The sequence below is a fragment of the Danio rerio genome, chromosome 22, assembly GCF_049306965.1.
Source record: "Danio rerio strain Tuebingen ecotype United States chromosome 22, GRCz12tu, whole genome shotgun sequence".
NCBI lineage: Eukaryota > Metazoa > Chordata > Actinopteri > Cypriniformes > Danionidae > Danio > Danio rerio.
In genome coordinates this window covers 11,690,001-11,715,000 of record NC_133197.1, presented here as the reverse complement: position 1 = coordinate 11,715,000, position 25,000 = coordinate 11,690,001, and the positions used below count along the sequence as shown (strand labels likewise).

Sequence of the window (25,000 nt, the reverse complement as noted above, 5' to 3'; positions counted from 1 at the left end):
TATACAACTAAATTATCAACATTTACATTTTAATAACTAACATATAAGCATGAATATGCGAAATATGAAATAAATAACTATAAAATCCTAAAATATATAAGTATATACATTTATAATAAATATATATAATGATTAGTTAATATATTTATAAGTAAAATATAATAATTATAAAATCGTAAAATATAGAAATAATAGTATAGTTACATTTATAATAACTATGCATATAACTAATGCATATATTAATAATTAAAATATAACTATTAAATCATTAAAATATATATTCTATACATTTATAACTATACATCAAATATAATACATAAAATAATTAAAAGATAATAACTATAAACCATTATCTACATTTACATTTATAATAACTAACATATGATATAACTAATGCATGAATTATTAAGTTAAATATAATTATAAAATCATAAAAATATATATAAATACAAGATTTATAATATACATTTAAAAACTAATATATTAATGAATAACTAAAACATAATGAATATAAAACTGTAAATATATATATATAATTACACACACTTACATTTATTATAACTATACATATAATATAGCTAATTAACAAATTAATAACTAATATATAATGTGAAAAAAACTATTAAATACATTCACATTTATAATAGCTAACATATAATATAACCAATACATAAATTAATCATTAAAATTTAATAACTATAAAATCATATCCATAAAAAATACACCATTACATGCATTTATGTAACATTTGACAAATCTCTTGTCAGAAGGCTTTGACTAACTAACAAAGTCCGACCACAGAAAACAGATCACATCCGTCCAGACGCCGCTGAGTACTGAATAAACCCAATCCTGACTAGAATATGAGCTCAAATTCACTCCACTGAGATCAAGATAAGCCTAAAGAAAAGCCTGAAGATGGAGATCGGTTTCAGACTCATTTAAAACGGCTTTACACACTCCGGCCAGCTCACGTTTCTCAGGGGAAGTGAAGGAAAACTCAAAAGTCCGCTCACATCCGCGGGCTCATAACTAAAACATTTCTGCACTTACTGATAATGGACCCAGGACGGGCCGAGGGTCTTCTTGAACTGCGCCAGGCCCACGATGTCGATGTAAATCAGCTCCACCACTTTATCGCCTTTGGTCGGGCAGCTGGATTTATTGTCCATCACCTTCTTCATGATCCTGCAGACAGACACAGTTACTCCAGCTAATGCACGTTTTATCTGGAGCCAGGATATGTTTTGGTGGTAAAATGATGTAGTTTTTAAATTAAACTAAATTTAATTGTATTTTGTAATGATTTACTTTGATATATTGTCTATGTTTATAGTTTGTCCATTAAGGACACTCATAAAAAGATGAATACAAATCGCAAGAGGTTTTCCTGGTAAAATAAATGGTTTAAAAAGGCAGTCCAAAGAGAACTAATATGAAATGTTTTAATTAGAATAAATGATAGAATATTTTGCTTAATGTATTCTTTATTGAATCATTCGAATAATCAAATGATTCAATCAAAATAGCTGATTTATTAGGCAAATAAGCAATGCGTTTTAATGATTTAGGTGATTTTTTTTTATTCACAGAAGACGAAATCAGTTTGGTGTGAGATTATTAACATAAACATTAAATAAACATTTCAAACTGGGTCACATTAAACAAAAACAAATCATAATTACTAAATTACAGCTTCAGTATTAGTTTTATTATTCAAAATTGTTTGCAGTTTAAGCGTTTGGTCTGAATGAGTGCAGATATGCAGCTGTGTTCAATTTTCAATTCAATTCAATTTTCTTCTTCAAATATCTCCAAATGATGTTCAACAGCAAAGGATTTTTCACAGTATCTCCTATGATATTTTTTCTTCTGGAGAAAGTCTTATTTGTTTTATTTTGGCTAGAATAAAAGCAGTTTTTAATTTTTTTAAACCATTTTTAGGTCAATATTATTAGCCCCTTTATATAATTGTCTACAGAACAAATTATTTTTATAAAAATAACTTGCCTAATTAACATAACTTGCCTAATTAACCTATTTAAGTCTTTAAATGTCACTTTAAGCTGTATAGAAGTGTCTTAAAAATATCTAGACAACTATTATGTACTGTCATCATGGCAAAGATAAAATAAATCAGTTATTAAAAATCTTAAACACCTTTGCGTTAAACAGAAATTAGGGAAAAATAAACAGGGGGCCAATAATTCTGATTTCAGCTGTAGATACTGCAGAAAAGTCTAATTGTATGGTTCCAGATGTTTCAGTGTGGTGTGTAGAGAGTGTGTATGGTGTGCTGAGAGTGTGTATGATGAGCTGGACTCACTCTTTGAGCTCAGCGAGGGAGGCTGAAATTCGGATGTCGTGTCCGAGCAGGTAGAGTGTGGTGATGAGGTCGCTCCACTGCACCAGCTCACCCAGAGGACCGCCGCTGAACGCATTCTCCGCTATCTTAAAACCAGACTCCTTCGTCAACAAGCCCAGGTGAACCAGGATCTGGAAACAAAACACAGCTATTCAATCTTCTATCTGTTTTTAAACAGACCATATAACCATTTTAAATAAGGAAAACTATATTTTTTTGTTAAAAGAAAAATAAATAAATTGTGTAAATATAATAAACGATAGATTAAAATAATTGTAATTACTTAAAAGAAAATTAAAAGAACTTAAACAACCTTAATACAACCTCTATACAGAATTATAGCATGTATATTGCTGTATATATTTATATATTTTTTCCTTACACAATTTTAAATAATTTATGATAAATAAATTGTAAAAAAGTAACATTATTGGATTTCATATTCAGTAATACTAAAATACTATGAATTAATAATTGGCATTCATTTGACAATTTTTGTTTAAATATAATACTTACTTTTTCACAAAAATTTTTGCAAAAAGTGTTTGCAACAAATAACTAAAATAATAAAGATTATCCTTAACTGAAGGCGTCTTGAATTTAAAATACCATTATAGTGAATGTATCAATTATGTATTATAATATAATATAATATAATATAATATAATTATATTACTAAGATATATTACACAAATTACATACTTTTCCAAAAATATAACTATATTATAACTATATAACTATACCCATCCAAGTTTTAGGAACAACAAATAATAACTTGACTTCTAGTTGATCATTTGATATCAGAAGTGGCTTAAATGAAAGGCAAAGGCCTCTAGATTACGCTTATTTTACCAAAATAAAATATGATCATGCCTTAATTTTTAATTAATTAGGACAGTAAGGTCTGACTTTGCTTAGACAAAAGTCTTGTCACTTAGCAAAAAAAAAAAGAAAAAAGTACAGTATACTTGAATATAAAGTCTCGGTGCAGTGGAAAAAGAGTTAATATTATATAGTGTATGACTCCTATGAGCTTAGAGGACTGCATGCCTAAATCTCTGTAATGACTCAAATAACTGATTAATAAGGTCATCTGCAATGGCAGAGAAAGTGTTCCTGCAGGTCTCCCAGAGTTCATCAATATTATTTGGATTCAACGTCACCTCCTTCATCTTACCCCAGACATGCTCAATAATGTTCATATCTGGTGACTGGGCCAGCCAATCCTGGAGCACCTTGACCTTCTTTGCTTTCAGGAACTTTGATGTGGAGGCTGAAGTATGTGGAGGAGCGCTATCCTGCTGAAGCATTTGCCCTCTCCTGTGGTTTGTAATGTAACGAAGACCACAATTGTCTTGATACCTCAGGCTGTTGATTTTGAAATCCACCTTGCAGATCTCTCGCACACCCCCATATTGAATTCAATCCCAAACCATGATTTTTCCTTCACCAAACTTGACTGATTTCTCTGAAAATCTTGGGTCCATGGGGGTTCCAATAGGTCTTCTGCAGTATTTGTGACGATTGGGATGCAAATCAACCTTCTGCCACTTTTCCAAATGATCAACTAGAAGTCAACTTATTAATTGTTGCTCTTACAACTAGGATCGATGACAAGACTTTTGTCAGGTAGTGTACAAGCTACATAATTAACCAAAAATGCAAATATTGCATTGTACTTTTAAGAGTTTATCACATTAAGTGCTACTTAAAATCTCTGATCAAGTGAACTTTAATGTTGTCTAAATCATCACATAATTTCTGATAAGTTTAATACATGTACAGCAAAGAAGTAAATGAGAAGAGACTGTTGCATTCTGTGTAAATGTGACCTCGGTGACATCTTAAGAAATAAAGTGTGATTTATATTCTCTATCATGTCAAAAGCAGATTAATTGGGTCTTATATTTTTCATTTACAGCATTAGTCTCAGTGTTATTGTGTTTAGCGACATCTCCAGAGTCGCATTTGTGTGCTGGATAAGTATCAGCAGAGGATTATGGGTAGCCGTGACATGCTTTAAGCTCTAAACAACTGAGGGTATTTGAGGCTTGACACAAGGCGATCTCTAGAGGAAAGTGTGTCTGTGTGTGTGTGTTTTCAGGCCCCGCTGCGCCGCTCGGCAGCAGGTGACAGAGAAAGGCAAAGAGGCTCATGGGAAACGGTGTCCATCTGCATTTGTGTGAATTATTCATTGAGGAAAATGGTGGGAACACTGACTGCATTATTAAAGGACGACATGCAGAATCAGTATCAGATGCAACAATCGGACCTTTTTTGATGAGGATAGTTCTGTTGTGGATGAATAAACCTTATATTAAAACCGCCAGTAGGTGGCAACAATTTACTGTCCTACAATGTAATGTCTGGAATCATTCATTCAAGTGATTCATACAAGACATCTGATTCTTTAAGAAAAGCAGCAGCAATGATATTACAGTTACTGTTATCTGGTTATCTTGCTCGGGACTTTTTTCAGAAGCTGCGTAAAATCATTGCGCCTGCTGCAGCCATGGTTCGGCAACAGATTTATTTATGATTACGGCATACCTGTTAACATTGGGATGTGAAAATAAGGCATATCAATATCCTTTTCTTCACTGTATAATTTAAACATTCTGATTAAACAGCAGCGAATGAATCTCTAGTTTAGATTTTTCGTTTGATTACATTAAATAACAGAGGTGTCACTTTAAAAATGCACAGATCTATAATGAAAGTATTCGACTGCTTTCCTAACTTTTTATGCTAATTTAAGACAAATCTGGTTGTGTTTAAAAGAAAATCCACCAAGATTGACATGTTAAGATGCTGTTTTATCGCTATTCCTCTTATTATTATTACTATGTGTATGTCTGTTCAAACATGCACCCAAAACCCAGTGTCTCCACTTTCGCTTCGCTTTAAAAATCGCATGTACAGAATCCGTTTGGGAACGGATCTATCTATTTATCACTATGAAGCATGTCTGACAGTGACGCACTGCTACATGAAATGTCTGTTTTGAGGAGTGCACGGGACAAACGACAGCGCCTGTAATGGAAAGGAAGGGAAATCATGCCATTGTTATATTTATTTCAGTGTTTTCGTGCCTTAATTAAATAAAAGCACCGAACAGATTCACATTTAAGAGCAAGGGGCGTCCCCTGATGCTGTGGCGGTATGGGTTGCGTATAGGGAGGATCGGCTCTTTGATATTTATTGCCACTCTTCATAGAAAGATTGAAAATAAATGAGAAATACTGAAAAAATCCTTTACAGGATGATAGCAGGATAGACATGTAAAATACAAGAGAATCCCGGGAAAAATGAGAAAGTTGACAGGTATGGATTACGGCAAAATGAGTGTATGTAGCCAGCCTAAAAAAAATAATAGTAACTTTTCATTTTCCGCTGGTCTTATTACATGATCTAACAAAAGAGTCAAGCTTTAAATAGAAAAATTACCTAAAAACTTTTTTGAATGTTCTGAAATGTTAATGGTCTAATCAGATTCAATGATCTATGCTAAGCTAAGCTAAAATTCCGCCAGACCTGGAGATCTGCTGAACTAAACTGTTTAACTGTTAAAAATGAGTAGATTTTCCAAAACTGTGTAATATTCCTTAAAAACTACAACAGCAGCAACATTACCATAGATGATGATTTTTTTTTTACACAGTTTTATGTTTAGCCTCACCTTCTTGCGTTTGCGGTGGTGGAGGTTTTGTTTGTTGGCAAGTGAGCGAACGGCGCTGACCCACGGCTCCTCCATCCGCTTGATCCGCAGCATCATCCAGCGAAACTCCTCACGCCGCGACATCACGCGATACAACTCGTCAAAACTTGTGCGGACCTCCAACTGTGAAAAAAAATAATCCACACATTTAAAGTGAGTTGAGAACAGACAGATGGAGACTAAGGTGATGATTTCTATTCCTGTTTAGTTTCTCCTAGATTAAAGAAACCACAGTCAGAATTATAAACCTTTAAATGTCACTTTAAGCTGTAGAGAAGTGTCTTGAAAAATATCTAGTCAAATATTATTTACTGTCATCATGGCAAAGATAAAATAAATCAGTTATTAGAGATGAGTTATTAAAACTATTATGTTTAGAAATGTGCTGAAAAAGTTCTCTCCTTTAAACAGAAATTAGGGGGAAAAAATAAATGGGGGCTAATCATTCTGACTTCAGTTGTGTGTGTGTGTGTGTGTGTGTGTGTGTGTGTGTGTGTGTGTGTGTGTGTGTGTGTGTGTATATATATATATATATATATATATATATGTATATATGTAACAATGTATTGAGTTTATATTTATGTATTTATATTGATTTAGTATATCAATTTTAATAAATTCATATGATCATTTGGATTTTTTTATGAAAGCCTCATGTTTTTGGACATCATTTAATTTACCTATAATATATTCATGTATTTATTAATTTGTGTGGAAGTTCTGTAGTCACATTCTACAGACTATATTAATCCCCAGATTTTCATTTAACAATTAAACCACAACGCAATCCAACCAATCACTAACATAAAATAACATACAAAAATGTAAATAACTTTTTATCTAAATCTTTTATTATATTCAATAAATAATTTTAATATATTTTAGTAATGTGTATTTTCTCTATTTTCTTTTTGCGATACAATGTGTGGGATCATGTGATCCGGAAGTGTACAAAAAGAAACAACATACTGGGATGAACACTGACTGATGTAGAGCTGGTGTGCTTGAAACATTACATGTCTTGAATCAGCCTTTTTAATTCAGCCTTTTTGAATATATATTCTTTTATTATAGGCTTACTAATAAAACAAATGATTTATTAATTAAATAAATAAATAAATAAATAAATAATTTATAAATGAAATATTACCATTATGGTAATTTTTTAAAAAGAAAATGATTACATTAGAAGTAAACCTTTGAATGATGTAAAAAATAATGTTTGTATATATTTGCATGTTTTGTGCAAAATTAAATACAGAACTATTTTTAATAAAATGTGGAAAAATAAATCTGTATTTTATTTGTGATGAATTTATAAAAGAAAATATTATATTGTTTATTTTAAATTAGGCTAATCTACTTTCAAATAATTTATTTTGTAACCCACTGACACGCACGCACGCACGCACGCACGCACGCACACACACACACACACACACACACACACACACACACCTGTGTTTTCCTGTCCAAGTCATCCCCAATGTTCTTAATCCTCCACGGCAGACGAGGGCACCAGTTTTCAACCTAACACACACACACACACACACACAAATTGAAGTGAACATCCAGCAGGGCTAATAATCAGACACAAACTGACAGCGCATGAAAACACACATCATGTTAACATACTACGTGTCGTTTTTCCAAGTAGCTGCGTTTATTTACATATCAGCCACCTCATTGACGCACCTTATCAATATTTAAATTACACATCACTTGCTACAGACAGAGATGCTTGGTATGGAAATGTATGCAAATCCCCTTATCAATGGTTTGTGTGTGGATCTTGTATTTCAGATGTTAACACACACACACACACACACACACACACACACACACACACACACACACACACACACACACACACACACACACACACACACACACACACACACACACACACAGTCTCACTTAATAATATGGTATATCCATTCATTCAATTGGCTGCTTCATAGTCAGCATAGTAAACATTTCTGACAGAGTTGTAAAGAAAAAGAACAGAAGAGTTGTCCAAGAGCGCACTTATGGAGAGCTTCAGAAAGACCCAGAATTAGCAGGTACAACACTTTTCAAGAAAACGAGAAGTAATGCACTCAACCACCATGGCCTGTATTCATGCTTGTTACACAAGACTGCATTTTTGAAGAAAAAAAACATGTTGAAGCTTGCTTGTTTAAGGTTTGCTCCAAAACATTTGGACAAGCCTGTGAAATTCTGGGAGAACATACTGAAGGTTCTGAACTCTTCGGACACCATTAAATACGGTCACCTTTTTTGCTTTGGGCTGTTGTGGATAAATAAACGTTATTTTCAAGAGTTTGCTCTTAGCTGATGATTGATTATGAAGCGTGTTTGGCAAGCTGAACCGGGAAAGAGCCCTGAGCTCGTGAGATACTCAAGCCCGGGGATATACTCAAGCCATCTTGAGAATATACTCGTGAGATACTGAAGCCGTCTTGAGAACTCCCCTACTTGATAATGGTAGATGTAGATTCTGAATGCTATAGAGTGTGAATACTGGATTCAACGCTTGTCTATAGCCCCTTTCACACATACAGACCTTTCAGGAAAATTACCGGTAATTTTCCGGAAAGGTCTGTATGTGTGAAAAGGCCCTTTTTGAAAATACTGGTAAATTCGTTCCAGCTATTTTTCGGAAAGATAAGTTGTAACATTACCGGTAATTTGCCGGAATGCTGCGCTGTGTGAACGCAGAAGGAAAATTGCCGGAAACAGCGTGCTGATGTGAGACAGCTACTTTAGCCAATCAGAACAGTCGGACACATTCACGTACGCGCGGTTTATGGAAATCAAAGCCTTTGAATATTTTTGGAGGGAACTACGAATCAATAAATCACCTTGAAGGTTAGTGAATATACAGTACTGCACATAAGTCTTAGGCCCCCAGTGAAATTTGTTGTTTTAATAAGGGTATAATGACATTATGTTCCTTTCTCATTTTTTGACTAAAATACAATAATAAAATATGAACTTTTGGGGGTCTAGAGATAGAGAAAGATGGAAGAATGGATTAAAAATACTTTCTATCTTGGTTTGATCTGCATTTCTGCCAGAGCTGTTGTCAATGTTGCCTGAATTGATGGGATTGTGAATGCTAAAAAGTACAGAGAGGTTTTAATTCATCATCTAATTCCTATTAGAAAGCACTTAATTTGTAATAATTGTATTTTTCAGTATGATAATGTTCCCAAACACACTGCTTATATAATGAAATCATATTTGGAGAGAAAAAAACAGCTGAAAAATAGGAAAGACAGTCATGAAATGGCCTCCACAGAGTACAGACCTGAATATTGAGTATTCACTTGGAGAGAAAAAGAAATGTAAAACATGCTACTAAATCTAAGGAAGAGTTCTTAGAATTGCAGAAAGACGCTTGATATTAAATAGCACATATAGTCTTTGATTGCAAATCAGGTAATAACATTTTATAATGTTGTGATGGACCAATCAGAATCAAGTATTCCAGAGTGCGGTGTAATAATTAACTATAATAACCCTGGGTGAAAGCTACATTGCGTGAGTTTTCAGCACAGACCTGTGATCATTAGTCAAACACTGTGGTGCCGTCTTACCTCGCTCAAATAAATGAAGAATGAGCAGGTGGACCCATCCACACCATAGTTGCCGTAGCAGGGGTCCGAACGCCACATGTCCTTCATCCACTGAAAATGAGGGACAAAAACATTTGTTAAAATCGCATGAAAATCAAAAAGTGTTAGGACAGACATCAAACTTCAGGAACACCAACCCACACACACACACACACACACACAAAAATATCAAGCACAGACAGGAAGCCGTGAATCGAGAGCGCAGTTTTAAATCCTGTCAAATCTGTGAGTTTCACAGGATATTTTAGAAGTTCTTAGATCAGCTTGACCTTCAAAAACATGCCAGCTTCCTCTTCCTGTATCTGATTTCTTCTCACAATAACACTCGCTCTAGGATGGAGAGGGGTTTATTGATTGTGGCGGGTGGTTCAGATCGCACTCATTGATCTGCGCTTCTGTGCGCTTTTTAACCGGTCAGCACTTGACGACAAACAGCTTAGATGTTTATGAAGTATAGTTTTTGTGGCTAAAAAAGTATAAGATTACATTTATTAATCAAGAGATTGCATCAAGAGATCTTAAAGATAAGACTATAAAATGTATGGGTGTTTTATTTGTTGTTTCTGGAGTATCTGAGGCACAAGCTGTAAAGACGCCATACTCTTCTTGAAAAAAGGGCGGGAGCATCTCATTTGCATATAAAGAAGCACATGAAAACAATGTTTTTTTTTTTTGCTTCTATTTAAAAATGAAAACTTAAAGAACGATAAAAATGAAAAGAGTTGCTTATCAATTCAAGTTTCTGAAAAAAAAAAAAAAAACATTAACCAGTCAGCACTTGATGAAAAACAGCTCAGATGAATATGCACAATGTTTTACACCGTTTTTCTGGGGAAAACAGTATAAAACTATATAGACTATATATCCAAAACAGCTCTGCTCACTTCTGGAAGATGGCGGAAGCAGCTCATTTGCATATAAAGTAACTAGGGCTGCACGATTAATAAAAAATTAATTAAAAAAAAAAAAAAAAAAAAAAAAAAAAAAAAAAGAGCGCAAACTATTCGTCCCTACACCTGATCTTAATTCAGCTTTTCTACGAATCAGCCCATTATAATTTCAAGAATGACAAGACTATAAAATGTTTCTAGAGTATCTGAGGCACAAGCTTTAAAGATTCACTTTACAGGGCTGAAGCATTTAATTTGCATATAAAGAGGCACATAAAAACAATGCATTTTTTGCTTCTACCTAAACACGAATCCAAAGTTCAGGGAAAAAAAATCTATTTAAACCATTCAGCAACTTCACAAAAAAAAAATAATAATAATAAAAATCGGAGTTTTATTACATGGTTTTTGAGGGAATTAAAAAATAATAATAATAAAAACTATATATATATATATATATATATATATATATATATATATATATATATATAAATAAATAAATTTATATATATATATATATATATATATATATATATATATATATATATATATATATATATATATATATATATATATATAAATAAATGTATATAAATAAATATATATATATATATATATATATATATATAAAATAAATATATTTATAAATATATATATATATATACAGTATATATATATATATATATATATATATATATATATATATATATATATACATACATATATATACATATATATACATATATATACATATATATACACACACACACACACACACACACACACACACACACACACACACACACACACACACACACACACACACACACACACACACACACACACACACACACACACACACACACACACACACACACACACACACACACACACACACACACACGAGTGTATTTAAATATTAAGAGATTAAAATGACAAGAATGAAATGAACGCAATGTTTATTAGTGGTTTCTGGAGTATTCGAGGCATAAGCCTGGAAGAAAAGGGGTAGCAAATTATTTGCATTTAAAGATACATGAAAATAGTTTGTAAAAAGGGGTATTTACAGCATGATAATAATGAGAGATGCTCATTGATTTGAGTTTGAGAAAGATTTATGTAAACATATTTTAAAGGGTTTTAATAGGAAAAACACTGTAAAAAAGTATAAAACTATGTTTATCAAGAAATTATATTAAGACTTTTAAAGATAAGACTATAAAAAGCATGCAGTGTTTTTTTTTTTCGTTGCCTGAGTGTCCAAGGCAAAAACAGTGCGGACACTTATAACATGCAATAAAAGAGTAGCTTGCCAATCTGGGTTTCTGAGAAAAAATGCATTTTTAACTAGTCAGCACTTGACAAAAGGCTCAGATACATGTAAAGAATATTCGACATAGTTTTTGTAGAATTTAAAAGTATAATTAAACTTTAAAAGTAAAATTATGTTTATTTATACAACAGTTTTGTCTAGTTCTCAAATCTGATTGGCTGATAGCTGAGTGATATTCTATAATATCAGCACTTGTACAGCCTCTTCACCCTTCTGTATTACTCTGCCCACATTACTCATTGACAGCAGATGAATAAACTCACTACAGTTTGACAAACATTACTGCTGTTGGACAAAAATGTACCTTTGAGGCATTTTTTAGGTGAAAATGTAGTTATTTACATAGCAACTATGCCGTTTATTTATAAGGATAGTGCCTATTTTAAATGTGCATAATTTTGGAGATTGTGCATTGGCAGCCATTGGCCTGTCACTGAGCAGAGCAAAGAGGGTTGACGTTCCGTCACAAGATGGCGACAGAGATCGTATAAGTAGTGCTTGGGGGAGAAAAACTGTATTTATACCATAGTAATCTGGTAGTGTTTGCTTTGATTTGGCTTTTTCAGGGTTAATTATCATGATATCCTGATTGCAACAGAGAAATACTGAGAAATCTTTGTAGACTGATGACATTTCATGCTGTTCAGCCTTATAATCTTAAAATGAGAGCAAAAGCACCTGTTTTGCCATCACTTATTATTATTAGTTTCTGGAGTATACAAGGCACAAGCAGTAGAGCCTCCTCCCTCTTCTGGAAGGGGACGGGAGTAGCTAATTGGCATATAAACGGATGCATTAAAAGAGTGCTCTTTTGCTTCAACCTAAAAAGGGGAACTTACAGCATGTTATAATAGAATAGTTTCTCAATCAAAATTTCTGACAAATGTCAAATTTTAACAAATCAGTAAGTAAATAAGTTTTTTTTTTTCTACAACTTATTTTTCCTACAAAAACTGTATTGTCCAATTCAGTATTTATCGTGTCTGCACTTGTGTCTATACCAAAAAGGAGAAAACATCCAATTGTACGTCAGTCTACTTGTTCTTAACGACTCAGCGCTTTATTAAAAAGCTGAAACATCACACATCTGTACAAAAATAAAAGCATTTTACACTTAATTTGATTAAAAAAAGTGGAAAATATGAGTTTGTGTAATACATGTTGTGTACACATGTATGTTTGTTTTTTCTTTAAACGTCCCCACAAGGCTCGGATATGTACGAAAAATTAGCAAGTCAAACAAAATGTCAAAAAGCCGACTTACGGGTTTAACAATTGGCTTTACCAAACAGTTTACAAAGGCATCATTTGAATGTTGACCTTAAAACTAAACCTTTAAAGACATGTTATCTCGATCACACCCTTTTTCGTTTGTTTTGCTGTTTGTGCTTCAGCTTAAACGGATCAACAAAACGTCCTTGCAGCCCTTCTAAGCTTACAAACTCAAGTCAAACTAATTTGTTAGGCTGTTCTCACTGTTATTATAATCACTTTCTGTCAGAATTCAGCACGACTTTAAGAGGATTTCCACATTGCAGGAATTTCCATGAGCTAAAGGACGTGTGATTATCGAGAAAAAGGCCAACGTGATTGGCCGGCTAGATCTGCTTGATGTTTAATTGGCTCTGTCTGGCTGCTACATCAAGATGCTGTAAAAATAATTCAAAAGAGGCTCGTTTCTGAGTATCAGGTGAGGTCATTATGAAAAGTGGCTTTCCAGGAAGGAAAAAGCATCACATGGTAATACTCCACTACTTTGAGGGATTTGAAGAGGAAAACACAATCTGAGAAACGTCTGAGGCTAAATCAGAAGAGTACACTTTTAAAGCACACTAAGAAAAGGCATATCTCTGTAAAATGTATGCTATGGAAGAAATCATCATTCTGTGTAGCAGATATATTTATGCAAACTTTAAGTAAAGAAATACATGCATACTCCAACCAGTACTTATTGAAATGTATAAAGAATAAGTGATCTAATTGATGTATTTAAATTTAATGTATTGTAACCCATCGGTCCTTCTGCACCCAACCCAGTCTGAGCTGGGATTGAACCGGCAATTCTTTGCATGGGAGTCGGCTGCTCTAACACGGAGGCTAAAGACCATGGCCTCTACCGTCTGTCCCTAGAGCACCTTTTGAGGTCAGAGGAGTGAGGTTTACCTGCATAGCACTTTGCTTGCTGGCCTCTGTTACACTCACCAGCCTCCTTGTAAAATATATGGGGGCTCGTCCAGGATGGGAGTGAGGATTAGGGGGGTGAGTGTAATGGAGGCCAGCTAGCGAGGTAATGAAACAAAATAACCTTGTTTAGTCTTCACTGTACTAATTCAGTGAAATTATTATTCACTAAAGTTACAAATGTTCTTTATTTTTGCCAGAATGCTTTAAACTCTCTTGAAATGCCTTTAAAGCACATGCAAATGATAAAGATTGTTACATCTGTTATGGTTGTACTTTGTAATGACTCCATAAATATCATGTATTCTCAACTGTTGTGCTGATCATCTACAATCTCAACTCCACATTGCATATCCTGCAATGTGACTATTGCAGATTTCGATGCTGAAACAAAATATTGGGCAGCCCTAAGTCAATGATTAACAGTTTATATATATATATATATATATATATATATATATATATATATATATATATATATATATATATATATATATATAGTTTTTGTACATATAATATTTAGAATTTAAAACTGAAATGTTCATTTTCTATTGTTTAAGGGGTAAGATTTATTGGGATTCTTCATTTTTAGTCAAGTAACTAAATGACTTACAGAAGAACCAAGTCACTTTCAAACAAAGTAATTAGATAAGTAATTTGACACAATATTAGTCATGTAATTAATAATTAGCAATTAATACCTTTCTTAGTTATCCAACACTGATTATATATTATATTGAAGTGTATTTGATTTATTTATACTGAATAATTTCATTATATTTCAGATATTTGTTTGCTGACATAAATTGTGCAAGGAGGTTGGAAGGATTGTATTTAAACATATATACACATATATATACACATATATATATATATATATATATATATATATATATATATATATATATATATATATATATATATATATATATATATATAAATAAAGGGATAGTTACTTTCATCATACATTTATCATGAACACAACCTGACAAAAGATGTCGTCTTTCCAAGTTTAAGGAACAACAAATAACTTTACTTCTAGTAGATCATTTGGTATCAAAAGTGGCTTATAGGCAAGGCGAAGGCCTCTAGAGAAAAACTTTGATGTGGAGGCTGAAGTATGAGAAGGAGCGCTATCCTGCTGAAGAATTTGCCCTCTCCTGTGGTTCGTAATGTAATGGGCAGCACAAATGTCTTGATACCTCAGGCTGTTGATGTTGCCATCCACTCTGCAGATCTCTCGCACACCCCCATACTGAATTTAACCCCAAACCATGATTTTTCCTTCACCAAACTTGACTGATTTCTATGAGAATCTTGGGTCCATGTGGGTTCCAATAGGTCTTTTGCAGTATTTGTTCATTGGGATGCAGCTCAACAGATAATTTGTCTGAAAAAATCGACCCTCTGCCACTTTCCCAAATGATCAACTAGAAGTCAAGTTATTATTTGTTGCTCTTACAACTGGGATTAACAACAAGACTTTTGTCAGGTAGTGTATAATATAGATGTGTTAAATTGCTGAGCATTTCAAATGCATAAATAAACACCCTTTCCTCTTATTTCAGCTAGTAATTTTGCCAGGTTAACAATCTAAAATTAAATCCACTAATTTTCCCCACAGCGCTTCCTTCTTTTAAGCTTTAGCAGCAACACAAGAGCTCTGCTCATTAATAACTCAAAAGCATTTAAAGCTTTCAAATATGTCTCAAAACAGATCAATATCTCGCCGTTAATGTTCACAAAGGGAACGTCCCGCGGAGGGCCTTTAATTAAAAAAATCTATCTATCTGGATTGAAGACGAAACTGGTTTCTAAACAGATGTTAAACAAGTCACAGTTCAAAGTCATGAAAGAGTGACGCTGACAAATTTCAGACAGAACAAGAGAAGCGCTCACCTTTATCTTGCCTTCACAATGTGGAAACCCGTCAAGCGAGGGCAGTTCACATTTTTCCTGCGCTCCGTTTAGCAAATCTGCACGCAAACAGAAAGAAAAAAAAGGACATATTTAGAACAAACAGTCCTAAAACTCGACAAACAACAGCTGAATCTTGTTCAGCATGCTGGCATTTGCATAGAGAATTGATGATATTGGCTCAGTGTTAGGCCTAAAATCCGTATCACGATTACAAAGAATTCAATTGGTTTCAAAATCTGTGTATTTTTTTTTGGTTAGTCAAATGAACTTTCCTAATCATCTCAACCTATATCAATCAAACGGACTAAAATGTTTAAGTTTATAAACAAATATAAGTTTATAAATAAACTTTTTTTTTTTTTTTTTTTTTTTTTTTACAGTGTAGCCTCGTTTGAACTGAAAAAAAAATATGTAGGAGGAAAATGTCAATTTAAATGTAAAATTATGTTAGGAAAGTCATGGGTTTTGCGTAGATGTTTTCTAGGAGATTTAACCTTAACATTAAGTGCAAGCCAAACTAATTTGTCTGTAATTTGGTAGTCAAGTCATTCCTATGTAAAAAATCCCATTTACGCAGATTAGAGGAGGGAATGTTTCATAAAAATAGCCCAATATATAAACTTAAAGGGATAGTTAACACAAAAAAAGAAAAAAAAAACACTATTTATTCATCCTTGAGTGGTTCCAAACTGTTATGAGTTTCTTCTGTTGAACACTAAATAAGTGACTTTGAAGAACGCTGTAAACCTGTAACCATTGACTTCCATAGTAGGAAAAAGAAATACTATGGAGGTTAATGGTTTCAGGTTACCAACTTTTCAAAATGTCTTCTTTTGTGTTTAATAAAATAAAGGGATTCATAAAGGTTTAAAATGAGTGAAGGGTGGGTAAATGATGGCCAAATTTCAATTTTGGGGTGAACTATTACATTAAAGACTATAATACTAGTGATACTACCAAAAGCTGTACCTAAATATAATAAATGTATATAGTAATTTCCACTGCAGTCCTCAAAAAAAAAAAAAAAAAAACGCCAAATAATGTCTAAAATCTTTCTAAATTTTCACTTCACAAGATTTGAGCACTTTTGCAGCAAAACACAAGAATTTAAGCATTTAATGCCTTATGTTTTGAGAAAACCATTACAAAATAGTCATTTTAGGCTGCAAGTATCAAACTAAATGTCCCTGCAAGATTCTGAAAGGCTTGAATCTTACTTTAAAGCTACATTTCATCTGCATTCCCCAAATAAAAACACATCATGCTGAAACTGCATTTAAAAAAGTAATTAAGGTCTGGATTTTGCTCCAAATTAAGCTCTGATTGGTTTAAATCTGTTGTTTGACTGTGCATGATAGTGCCTTTCAGACTGAATACCAAACAATAGAAAATCAATGTTCTGCAGCACATAGGTGCTTAACCGCAGAAAGCGATCAGAATTATTTACCTTTTTAATAGAAATTATCAGTTTTACTTGTTTAATTGTGTAGGAACGATTCACAACTTGCTCTAAGAATCTTAAAAAGTTAAACTTCAACTGTAGTCCCCAAATAAACCCAAGTCATGCCTATAATCTGATTGGTTTACAGTGCATTTCGTTCATTAATTTAAACAAACTTGTAGAGCAATATATATACCGCTATCTGCTTTTTGGACTGAATACCACACAATCATTGGAAAATCAACAAGCTTCAGCACACGGAGCGCTTGGCCCGAGAGAGAGAGATCAATAATCTAGTTAACAAGGCAAATTAACAGAGTGAGAAATTAACACCAAACACCCAAATTGTGCCAAGTGCATCTAAATGGCCTTCAAATAAATTTTGATGCCAATTTGCACTGCAAAAAAAAAAACTCAATATACTGTAGACCATTTCAATGTGTTCATGTTATTGGCCATAGCCCATGAACTTTTCCTGCTTGTTAACAAACTATTTCATAACTGTGACAAGAGGCGATTCAATCATAATTTAACATTAAAACAGCTTAATTAATAATTAATAAATATTATTATTAGTAGTACTAGTTATAGCAATATACCACAATGGAAAAAACAACATTTAATCAAAATAATCCAATGTATTGGGTTAAAATATCCCATAGTTGGGAAGGTGCTATAATAACCTATAGTTGGGTTATATATGTTGGGGTATTTTTAACCCAACTATTTTAATAGAGTATGTGCGTTTTGGATATGTGAATAAATAAATAAAAAACGGTTGATGGAAACAGCAAGATGCAAATAAATTTTGAAAATGCGCATTAAAAAAAACAGTATCATATCATTATTTATCATTATGTGGCTGTTTTTGGATTCTCAGAAGCTACAGAAATTAAATATGTAAAACAGGAAATATGTTGAGACCATTGTTTTTGTTTACATTCCTCAAAATGGTCTATATACAGACAACAAACAAAATCTTAAACGCTGAGCATTAACGTACGCTTGACCAGAAGTCTGTATGAAATCAAAATGTACTGTTTATTTTGTTAGTGCACATCGTTAGTCTTGAGTTGAACAATTTAATATGTACAAATTCAGAAACATTTTTGACAGATGTTATTTGACTGCGAATTTAAAAAAAATTACAATTTACACATTTAAGAGCTATTAACGTAAATTTTAATGGCGTTACAGTACCTTTTGTTTATTGATTTTATTTTATTAACAAAATTACCAATTGGTAAAAGTGTCCATTTTACGCTAACAGTTTGAGTGCTGTTGAGCGGGTTCCTAAACACAGCTGATTAGCCATTGTGTGTATGCGCATAAAGATATGACTGTGATTGGCTACAATGATCAATGCGTGACACTCTTCGCCAAATCCTTATGAAGAAACACAAACAATGGAGCATTTAAAGTCTGTTTAGCATGTAAACACAATGGCCAATAAGCAACATTTCAATCAGCAGCACTCAAAATGCAAGGGAAATACTAGTAGACACTTAGTTTTGTTTACGAGACACCTATAGACATCACTGTTCATGTTGATTCATGTTTAAAAAGTCTTTCTTTAATGTCAACAAGGGTATTTACTACATTTACCAGTACTTTCCAAATGTAATCATGTGTTTATCTGCAAAAAACGCTCAGTCACATGTAATTTGTCAACGTGTTCATGTAATAACGATAGCACAGCTTTGTACCTTGAACTTCCCTTTCTAACTGGCCTTTAGGGGCAAACAAACACTATTTTAGCATTGCCTTTTCCTTTCTCTCCATTGTGGTTTCTGTTGAACCATCAAATTCTGCAATCTCCTTCCTTCTGTGAAACTACTGATATGGACTCAGTCAACACATACAGTACGCATAGTTCACGAAAGAACCTTGGACCTGTGAATCCACTGTATTTGCAGGTTCAAAAGAAAGTAGTCTGTGGGGAAATGAGTGCACGCACAATCTACTGTGCAAGCAAATGTGCTTTCTTCCTACCCAAACACAAACAACACACCCACAATCTGCAGACAAGAACTCAAAATCCAAGAACAGGCTTTTACACTTTTCACGGATGCTTTTATCTAAGGTGATTTACAGTACAATCGCTCAGGTGGTCCCAGGAGTAAAAAGCCATGTTCAAGGGCACGGTGCAGATAAGAAATCTCAGCGACTCGAGTTACAGAGTTTAAAAAGCCAACCGATGCAGAATATAAAGCGCAATATGACGTCATCCTGCAGAGGTGCTGTTTTCCAGGCCTGTGTTAAACTTAGCTGAAACCTTTTTCCACATATTAGGCCTACGCTTCAAATTATAAGTTGTGTTTCAAGATTGGACAACTTTATTAAGTACACCTGTGTAACTGCTTGTTAACGCACATTTTTTTATCAGCCAATTACAAGGCAACAACTCAATGCATTTAGGCATGTAGACACGGTCAAGGCGATCTGCTGCAGTTCAAACAGAGCATCAAAATGGGGGAAAAAGGGGATTTAGGAGACTTTAAACATGGCATGGTTGTTGGTGCCAGACGGGCTATTTCAGAAACTGCTGATCTACAGGGATTTTCACGCATAACAATCTCTAGGGTTTACAGAAAATGGTCTGAAAAAGAAATATGCAGTGAGCGGCAGTTCTGTGGGCGCAGAACTGCCTTGTTGATACCAGAAGTCGGAGGAATATGGTCAGACAGGGTCGAGCTGATAGAAAGGCAACAGTAACTCAAATAACCACTCGTTATAACTGAGAAATGCAGAAGAGCATCTCTGAACACACAACACGTCCAACCTTGAGGCAGATGGGCTAAAAACATTTCTAAAGTTGCACTAAATCGATTTGTTTACACAGTACAAAGTGAGTGCAAAGTAGGTCTGGCTTTGCGCTTTATTTTATCCATCATAAAAACAACACTATGTTTGGTTTTTTATTGTAATATTAGTAAATCACAAGCATGTCTGAGCACTTCAATTTGTTTATTGTCGTGATTATTTTCTCTTTTTATCAGTGTCTCCACAAAAAAAAGAAGAAAACATGCACAAATTTATATATCTTAATTCTTTATCAACTGCTTGACCTCAAGAACCATTGATTTTTGTAAAGTATTAAGTGTAACTTAAGGTGTATGCACGAGTTTGAGAGAAACATAAGCGTATTATGTGACATTTGCTTAATGTTGCGTTAAATTCAGTGATTGCAAAAGTACAGTAATATTCAATACGTTCATAAACGTAGACATTCATGCACAAGACGTTTGGCCAAAGGAGAAATGGTCATGCGCAACAGAGCCTGATTTCTCTCGAGGTTTTTATCCTTTACATTCGCCAATTGGTGAAGTTTTTTCCTTGCCGCTGTCGCCACTGGCTTGCATAGTTCCGGACTTTTAGAGCTGCGCATCTATGGATTTGCTCTTTAGTTTTTGGACTCTCAGCAGTGAATAAACCACACTGAAGTGAACAAAACTGAACTGAACTAAACCGACCTTAAACTCTGAAAACTAAACTGACACTTTCAGTTCACTATAATCTTCTATGTGAGGCTGATTTGACACAATTCACATTCAATTCAAAACACTAAATTGTAAAAGCGCTAAACAAATAAAGAAGAATTGAATTGAAAAAAATTGCTGTGGGAAGACTTGTTGTAGTTCTTGTTGTAGTAAATTGCTAATTAGGAAAAAAGTAACACTGTTTAAAACTCTTCACTGCTTGTTTAGCTGTTTAGCAATTGAGTTATTCTGATAATTACCGCAAAGCATCATGGGGCATAGGAAAATGCTTCGATTAAAGCAGACATTGATATCAGCCATTGTAACTGCTATAAATGTAAACAGAGTCATACTATTTTATATCTTTATATCATAGTATTCACCACCATTCTAGTATATTTTTACATTGCCATACACTCATTCATTCACACACTCATACACGATGACTATTTTTGTTTAACCGATTCACTTATAGGGCATGTCTTTGGACTGTGGGGGAAAATGGAGCACCCGGAGGAAACCCACACTAACAAAGGGAGAACATACAAACCACACAGAAAAGGCTAACTGGCCCAGTCTAGACTCAAACCAGTGGCCTTCTTGCTGTGAGGTGACAGTGCTAACCACTGAGCAACCGTGCTGCCCTTAAATGAAACAATCCAACAGTTACTGCAACATACCACAGATTTAGTCATATTACGAAAAAATAAACTTAATAACCCCAAAAGAAGAGCACACAAGAACAACAAACATATTGAACAAAACAACGAGTCATTTAAAAGCAAGAGTCACAGTGACTTGTGGAATTTTTGTGTAATCAAAACACTTGACTAGACATCTAAAGATTAAATCTGACAGCTGATGTTTGCGCCATAGATCATCTTCTCCAGCATCTATCATCTATAAAGTCCCTGGGGAGATTAGCAGGATTCATAGAGCAGGATGTCAGGAGGAGATTCTTGAAGCTGGCGGATCAATCAAAAGATACTCTTTCCTTGGGAATTGGGCTAAAATGGGGCACGAAAAGGTAGCGGAGATCAGATGAGACAAGTTGAGAAAGCAAGATGAGAGGAGAGCACAAAAGATGAGAGGAGGATTTAGACAAGAGGAGATGAAAGATGAGAGAACAGGATACAGGATGAGACTAGACGAAGGAGAGGAGTGGAAAAAGGGGGAGACAAAATGATAGGAGGCATAAGGAAAGTATACGAGAACAAACAAAAAGCTAAAAGCATAATAAAATGAGTTGAGAAATCAAAATAAAAAAATAGGTGAGCTGAGATTTGTTGAGATGATGCAAGACAAACGAAGATGAGTAGAATTGAGAAGAGAATTCAGAAGAATCAAGGTGAGTTGATGGAAACCAAAGCGAATCAGCATCCATTGAGAAGAATCAAGGTGAGAATATTGGACTTGAGGTGAGTGGAGAGGAACTAAGGTGATTTGGAAAAAATGAAAGCTGAATTAAGGTAAGCTTGAAGAGATTTAGTTTGTTGAGAGGAATCGAAGTTAAGAAAATAAATCAAGGAATCATGGTGAATCGTGGAATCGAGTTTAGAAGAACCAAGATGAGCTGAGAAGAAACATGGATAGTTGAGAAGAATCAAGGCGAGTGGAATGAAGTCATGGATAATACAGAAAAATTCATGTGAGTTGATAAGAATCATTGTGAATTGAGGCGAAATAAGAGGAATCAGAGTTGAGAAGAATCAAGGTAAGCTAAGAGAAACTAAGGTCGAATGAGAGCGATTATGTAGAGTTCAGACAAATTAAGGTGAGTTGACAGAAATAATGATGAAATGAAGTTAATTAGTAGAAATCAGTGTTAGTTGAGAAGAATCAACAGGAGTTGACAGAAATCATGGTGGATCAAGGTAAGTTGAGAAGAATCAAGGTGATCAGATTACAAAAGAATCAAGGTGAATAGAGGAGATGCGTAGAGAAAAATCAAGGTGAGTAGAGTTGAAAAAAAAATCTATTTGAGTACAGTAGAAAAGAATCAAGATGAGTAGAAAATCAAGGTGAGCAGAATAGAATCAATGTGAGTACAGAAGAATCAAGGTGAGAAATGTAGAAAAGAATCAAGGAGAGTAGAAAAGAATCAAGATGAGTAGAAAATCAAGGTGAGCAGAGTAAAATCAATGTGATTAAAGAAGAATCAAGGTGAGAAAAGTACAAAAGAATCAAGATGAGTAGAAAAGAATCAAGATGCGTAGAGAAGATTCAAGGTGAGTTGAGAAGAATCAAGATGAGAAAAGTAGACAAGAATCAAGGTGAGTAGAAAAGAATCAAGATGCGTAGAGAAGAATCAAGGCGAGTTGAGTAGAAAAGAATCAAGGCGAGGAAAAAAGAATAAGGTGCATAGAAAAGATTCAAGGTGAGTTGATAAGAATCAAGGCGAGTTGATGGATCACGTTAAATTGAGGCAAATTAAGAGGAATCATGTATGGGTGAGCAGAATCACTGTGAATTTACAAATTATGAAGAGTTAAGATTAGAGGTGAGGGAAGAGAGATTGAGGTAAAATTAGATAAATCATGGACAAAGGAAATGAGAAAGTTTGAAAGGAATAACGCTGAGTTCAGAGAAACTAAGATTAGTTGAAAGCAATCAGGATGAAGCAAAGCAGGCAGAGAGATCTAGAGTTAAACAGAGGAATCAAGGAAAACAAAGAAATCAAGAAGAGTTGAGAGGAATCAAGGTAAGGCGGGAAGGAGTCAAGAAGAGTTGAGAAGAATCTAGCAGAGTTGAAAGGAATGACTGCGAACTGAAGATGAATGGCAGACAGGTAAGAATAAAACAATACCAATCTAGGTAAGTTGAGAGGAATCAAAAAGAGATGAAAGAAATTGAGGTGAGCTGAGATGAGTTTATTCAAGTTGAAAAGGTGGTAAATGGAAACCAGGTGAGGTCAAATGATTTGAGAGGAACCAAGAGAGAGAACAATGCAGGTTGAACTAGATAAGAAGAAACCAACATATTGTAGAAGAGACAACAGGAGTGGTTAAGTAGATATGAAAAGAGCAGGCATGAGGAAAATGAGAGAAGAAAATATGTGATGGGTGTAGACAAAAGAGGAGAAAAATAGATGATATGAGAGGAGATGAGGGGAGGGGAGACCGGGAAACAAAGTGCAGTAATGTAAGATTGTTAGCCATGTGATTTCCAATGATTCAATTTGCAAGGGCTGGATCATCTTTCTGAACACTCTCTCTCTCTTTCCTTTATAAAGCATTACGACATGATGGCGCTGTAGAACAATGGCCGTTCTTAACCTGAATAGAACAGAACCCATTACAAGCACATCCTGTAAATGAACAAACACCCTAAGGGAGCATCAAACAGTAAAGGATGTACGTGTCATTCCCAAATCCACATCGTTTAAGGTCATGCGCTAAAAGTTTAGACCTTTGTGTAAGTCAAACGACACAATAACAGTCTTGGGGGAGAAACAGCAAAAATACCTACATTAATGCCAACCGGAAAACTGTGGGACAGCTATAGAGAGAGGACAAAAATGAGCTGTGAAATTGACCTTTGTTGAGCATGATGTCATGTCATGACCGATTTAACTCGAATGAGTGGTGGGTTGTGTTTAACATACAAACACAATTTAAAGCTAAATTAGACTTTAATCAGGCCTTAATTGGACCTAATTAGACATGGACTCACAAACAAACCCTGGTCTGTTTTATACACACACTGGACACAGTTGTCTACCGAAGAGAGATTATTTTACAAGACCGTATCGAATAACAATAAGGCCCATGCAAAGCTTTCTGGGATGCAGTGACACAGTCAATACAGATAGGTCCAATCTTAGGGGTTTGCACTTAGGTGTTTTGACTGTTGTGTCCAGAGACTTTACATTTTAAATTGTGCACTTCTGAAAAAAGCACACACTGCAGTATCTATAAAAGCAAACTTCTACCTAATAGTCAAGGTAGCATTGTGTCACAAAAGAATGGAAAGCAAGAGTTTAGTGTGAATTTAGAACTGGGCCATCCTAAGTTTACATATTGTTTTATAACA

The 25,000-nt window shown here is 34.2% G+C and overlaps 1 protein-coding gene across 1 annotated transcript in view; it reads right to left on the bottom strand.

The window, feature by feature from the left end:
- The window catches only part of mgat5 (alpha-1,6-mannosylglycoprotein 6-beta-N-acetylglucosaminyltransferase), a 118,909-nt gene that overhangs the window by 35,385 nt on the left and 58,524 nt on the right, over window positions 1-25,000 (bottom strand). Inside the window, 6 exon segments of the mRNA NM_001045311.1 lie at window positions 1,054-1,188; window positions 2,327-2,496; window positions 6,045-6,206; window positions 7,542-7,613; window positions 9,686-9,775; window positions 16,028-16,104. Coding sequence (NP_001038776.1) covers window positions 1,054-1,188; window positions 2,327-2,496; window positions 6,045-6,206; window positions 7,542-7,613; window positions 9,686-9,775; window positions 16,028-16,104 — 706 coding nt within the window.